The 6000-nt window shown below is 40.8% G+C and overlaps 1 protein-coding gene across 1 annotated transcript in view; it reads left to right on the forward strand.

Moving 5' to 3' along the window:
• The window catches only part of gpr158b (G protein-coupled receptor 158b), a 246658-nt gene extending 243101 nt beyond the window's left edge, over window positions 1-3557 (forward strand). Inside the window, exon 13 of the mRNA XM_034182769.1 lies at window positions 2358-3557. Within this exon, the coding sequence (XP_034038660.1) occupies window positions 2358-3302 (945 nt within the window). The 3' untranslated portion in view covers window positions 3303-3557. The remainder of the gene's footprint in view (window positions 1-2357) is intronic.
• Window positions 3558-6000: the final 2443 nt, after the last annotated feature.

Below are 6000 nucleotides of genomic sequence, written 5' to 3' on the forward strand. Positions count from 1 at the left end.
TGATGCATTTATCTATGGCATTATATCCTTCCAAATTATTAATATATTCCTGCGTCATTCATGCTGCATTTGATGTGATGTAGGAACTTGGAATTTTCTTCTCATAGGTCAGCAGCTGTTGTATCAACAAATACTACATTTTGCAGTAAAAAATACATTAAGACTTTTTGCTTTAAATGTGCAGTAAAACAAGTACTGCTGACCACGCCCCCTATGTTAAGGCAGGAGGAGGAAATTACTAATAGAGCAGGCCGTCTCTCTGCCACAGATGGGTGAACATGTCATAAAGAGTACACAGTGCCTCACAAATGAAGCAGGAGCTCAGATGGGGATTGTGCTATAAACCATACTGTGCCTTAAATTTTAAAGAAAAAGAAACAAAGAAAAACTGCAATGTACCCAAAATAAATGAAGTATAATAAATAAAGTATGTGACTGGCTTTCACCTTTTAAAAAAAATGTCAAATTTTGAAGCATGCATTCATATCATACTATGTGTCAATTTACAAGACTACAAAATCATCTAGGGTCCTGGTTTCTGTACCACTGTTAACCCTCTGGGGTCTGAGGGCATTTTTTGGACAGTTCACTCGCCTGGCGTAAATGTTTTATTATTGCTGTTAACAGCTCTCCCTGCATCCCACAATCACGTTTTATGTCTCTTTTTTCAGGACAGCCTGTGCTTTCATAATATATATGCTTTTGTTGTGTTCTATAAGTGTAATAAAGGTTTACAATCAGAAATAAGAAAGGAAAGCGTAAAGCGGAAATAATTTTCCACAGACATTTATTCAAAACACACACCAAACTATAATAAACAACTGTTTTGACACCTTATAAAGGTAATTTGTGGTCTTGTGTGAAAGACTGTACAACAAAAAGGTTCAAACAGTAAACACAAATGCACATTTTGAACAATATATACAAAATGGTCTATGCATTTTTTTGTCTTCATGTCAAAGCATTTTCTGTCTGCTATTACACAAAGGTTACATCACAAACCACTACTTCTACTGTGTTTTGGAGTGTTCTGTGCTGCTCCTAAAGCAGCTTTCATTCACACTTTGGCCCACTTTGGCTCCTTACAATCTGAGGAGCAGCCCTCCTCCTCGCTCCATGGATATGGTAAACAGTGCTTTACGCTGAGAAAGCAACAAAGTTATCCAGTAACATTCACATTCAAACTAGTGGAGCAATCCTGATAGTTACACACTCTTTGTTTGAGCATGTGAGATTGTCATCAGAGACTCTCCGTCTGCTCCATCTGCTTTCACTGATCACTGTGTGTAATGGCGCAGGGCTCATTGGAGCCCAATAGTATGTACTCATTGGAGGACCCAGGGGGCTATTAAAACAGGCCAACTAGTAACATATCACTCCTGAAAACGATCTTTGGTTTATCACATGAGGTAAATCTGCCCTACGATTGGATTTTGGAAAGCCATGTGACAGTGAACCAATTCCGATTGGACACTCACATTGCGCACGTCATCACACAGCTTCTATGAGGAGTACAAAGATGGCCAATGGCTGGCTCGAAAGTCTGCGGAGTTAACTTTCAGCAAAAAAAAAGTAAGTTTCTATCTCATATCATTAAAAAGTTATTTATAATTTAGTAAAGCTTGGTCTTAGCCCTCATATACGACGGCCCCAGAGGGTTAATTCTAGTCTAATCACATTCTTGGTCAGAGTTATTTTTAGGCTTTGAATATGGTTTCTTGTGGGGAGGAATTTCTGGATGTTCTCTACTGTCTGCCATGTGGAATGCACAGTAGTATGCGGGTAGTCATTCCTGTCACTTTATAAACGTGGGGAGGGGTAACAGTTTCACAGAGTTGGGCTCACATGCGCTAAACATTCATGCACAAGACTCATGGGCACTAAATGTATACCCACAGCTATTGTGGCCATAAAAGCAATAGACAAGGAAATGCTGAGATTATAACAAACACAGAGGAAATGTTATTTTATTCTCTGCACAGGATGCCATGCCATCTTTCTTTAAAAAATAGTTGTTGGTTGCTATATTAATGTTTCAAGTGCCATTTATAGCACCAATAATGTTGTCACCCATATAAGTTGGTAACCTAGCTACCAAGTACATAAATAGATAATGTTCAGTTTTTCTTAAATGTTAACACAAATGCAGCTTGAAGAAATGCTGAAAGCACTTAAACTTGTGTTCAATGTTTAAGTTGATGAGGTTATAATAATATATAACATAATACTTTAAAACAACTTTCATGGAGTTCCGTTTGCATATAGTTCACGTGCACAGAGATTACAAATGACAGTTCTTTGATCATGTGATCGATACAGTGATTGTGAGCCGTTATTTTCTTGCTTGATTCAAATAGGTGAGCGGCAGCCAGCCGTCCATTTGCTCAGAGACCAGGAGGAACCTGTACGATGTGTCTGAGGTTTGTTCCTGGGAGCTGGAAGAACCTCAGATGCCGTCTGAGGGAAAAACCCAGAAGCACGTTTCCATTGCACCAGAAGAAAATACAGCAGACAGGAGAGGCAGCAGCTCTGGAATCAAAGGTCACCGGTCCCAGCAGAAACAGAAGACAGGACAGTCCCCTGCCAACCGGCAGCGCTCCAGAGATAAAGGAGGTGAAAGGGAGGACGGGCGTGAAACAAGGAAAATTCAGACCCCCAGGTCACCTCTCCCTCTGAAGCCAGACATCTCCCCTTTGGAATTTAACGAGCAGCCCATGCTGGAAGAACATTCACATTCCATCTCTCCGGACAGGATCAGGCGTAAAAAAAGCGTCACACCCACTGATGGGAAACCCAAGACACTCCACTCAGACCACTCCAGGTCCACAGGGAGCCTTTTGCAGCCTCCCTCAATGATGGTAGAGATCTGTCCATGGGATTACACCAGCCCACCCTCACCCAAGCAGGAGAAGACCGGCCACAGCCCCACGCTGCACTCCAAGAAGAAACGAAAGGGCTCCTGCTCGTCCAACTCCAAGGAGAAGGAGAAAGGGAGGGAAAAAAGCAAAGAAAGGCGAAGCTCCTCCAGCAAGCCATCATCAGAGAGGAGGCGAGTTAGCCAGGCATCGGAGCACGGCAGATTGGTCTCTGAGCGACGAAAGAGCTCCACAAGGGAGCCCGAGGTGATGGACAAAAAGAGGGAGGTGGAACCCTTACACACCGGCCCAGCTCAGACTAAAACCTCCCCAGAGATTAAGCAAGAGAGCCATTTGAGTACTAATTTGAAACCCGCAGTCACCAGCAGTACAGAAATGGCAGACGTTTGCCCCTGGGATTTTCCAGACTCAGGGGATGAATGGTAACCATCAGGGTGATGGACGGAACTTTTTGTATTCAGAACACAGAGCTCTAATAATGTCAAGAAGTCTGTGAACACAACAAAAAGTTTAAAATGAAAGACGTAACCTTTTATTTTTGGGGGTTCGTCTTAGTCTGTAATTAATTTCATGAGAGGACTTTTCTCTGTTGTGTTCTGCAGCAGTCCAATGTTTGCAAAAATAACAAAACTCTCATTGTCACACTGCAGGGCCATCTACATTAAATTCACACATATTTTATTTGTACTTTTCTTCAAGATCCATTTTGTGTATTTTTAACCACTTTAAGTGAAGTCCTTTTGGCTTCTCCCATGTTATACTTGGGCTCGCCTCAGCAGATCTCATATGGATCTGCTAGTTGATTTGGCACACATTTTACACCGGATGCACTTCCCAACGCAACTCCACATTACATGGAGAATGGTCACGGTGGTTTTGAACCTGGAACCTTCTGTCTTGGAACCACTTAGCCACCGCACTGCCCTTTTATCCACTCCAAGTAAATTAAATCGTTTGAAAATACTGTCTGTAAAAAGCATTTATCCCCTTGAGCTTTCACACTTCTTTAATCAATAATTATATTAATTATGCTCTTTATATTCATAGTGACAAATTTCTACATGATCTAAATGATCTAAATGAAATAAAATCTAAATGATCTAAATGAAATAAAAATTTTATAATAATAATATATGGTACTCACGCCCTTTAACCCACTGACTTCACTTTCCTGGCTTCATTAAAGATAAAGGAACCACACGTGGTTAAAGGGTTTAAACTGATTTTAACTGCAAATGTCAGTGTTTCAATGATCCAACTCAATTTTAAAAATACAAAATACTGTGTAAATGCTGTGTGACTCAATATGAGTCATGGAGATTCTAAACTTATACACCTTGAATGTTCACTCCAAACAACACAGTGAGAAGAGACCTGAAAAGCACAAGTCAGGGGATGGATTCAGTAAAAGTTCCAGGCCACTGGATTCAGTTAAAAAAGGTGGTCTGTTAGTACTTTATTGGCTGAGTACACATGGAAGCACTAATCAGCATTTGACAGAGCAGGGAGAGATGGAAAATTTTGAGGCTAGGTGATACTTGAGGACCAGATTTGAGAACCACAGACTTAAATCATTCATGAAGAAGTAGAAAGAGGTTGATCATGTAAAGTAAATATGTCTGGAATAGGCTGTTCTCAAAACATTAGTGATTGTGCACAAAGACGACTAGTGGAGGAAGTTACCAAGACAGCTGTGAAAGAGTTGTCTTCTTGGTTTTCTGTGTGACACTCTACCATAAAGCTGTGACCCTTTTACAGAGACTGAGGACACACCCGTCTGCACTGTGTTAACATGCTGGGCCCTAGATTACCATAATAATCTGTAACACAATAGTATAGCATAACGCAATCAATTTAGAGTGTGTCACATTCATTTATGCTATTCATAAAGGCATGTAATCTTAGCTCAAAGTTGGGTGATGGCATAAAGTTGTTGGTCCTATCCTTCTTATTAGTCACGAGTATGTTTAGGTCACAACATTTACAAAAAAAATAAAGCAATCAGAGAGTTGTCTGTCATCCCCTTTAAAAGCTGTTGTGCACTACACTAACAACACACTGCTAGAAAGCACATGTAGTTGAGAGGTTTTCTGGTAAGTTAATGGACATGCATCAATCTGTCAGAGCATGCAAGCAGTGACTGGCCACCAAAGCTCCCTGAGGTGAAGCAGTGATGTACTAATGTGTAGTTTTGTGTTCACTTTTATTTGGCTTAATGGTTGTTGTCAGTTCAGCTGTACTTTGTATGCAAGAGGGTGTATGTGTGTCATGTGTTTTTTTTTTTTGGACAAAGTAGTTGCACAAACTCACAGCTTTGGTGCAAAGAAAGCTATTGAATGGTTTAGCGCCAAAGTTTCAAAACGTTAGATTATTTATTCTTTTGACATTAGCTCTGAAGCCGGTGTCGCCGACAGAACGGTCCCCCCTAAAAATCGGTCCAGCCTGCCTTCACTGCTCATGCATCATTTTGGAGCGTCACTGGCAATTCAGATTATCACCTCAGTTCTGCTTCAATCTGCACTCCAGTCATCATCTATCTCAGCAACAGATATCTGAAGCTTTTGTACAACAATTTACACATAAATTCAGCATTATTTTATAATAAAAGATGGGACCAATCAGAGTGAAAGTGAAGTGAAACTTGAACTTGACAGCGCCACAGCAGCACGTCTGAGTCTGTCATGCTGCTGCTGCACCTACACCATTTCAGAGCATCAATAACAACTCAGAGATTATCACCTCGTTTCTGCTCAAAACTGACTTTAGAATGATTTAAGCGGTGTTACTTTGTCATCTGATGGTTCATAATCACATTAATCCCTGTGATCACTTTGGGTGTAAAGAGTCAGACTCGGAGTCAGTCTCAGATGCATACGCAGTGAAGGCGCGACAGACCAATTTTTAGGGGGGACTGTTCGGTCGGTGACACTGACACCTACTCAATATTGGTATATGCTACATTTTGGTTGTTTTTGGACAATTATGACCCAATTTCATGATGTTTTGGTGATGCTACGACAATGGCACTTATACCACATAATGACAAATGATTCGCTGACCCATATCAGTTTTGTATCACCTCTGCAGCCCTGTAGGTTATGAAGCTATCCTGGCAAATGTGTTT

The sequence above is a fragment of the Thalassophryne amazonica genome, chromosome 12 (assembly GCF_902500255.1).
Source record: "Thalassophryne amazonica chromosome 12, fThaAma1.1, whole genome shotgun sequence".
In the NCBI taxonomy this organism is placed as follows: domain Eukaryota; kingdom Metazoa; phylum Chordata; class Actinopteri; order Batrachoidiformes; family Batrachoididae; genus Thalassophryne; species Thalassophryne amazonica.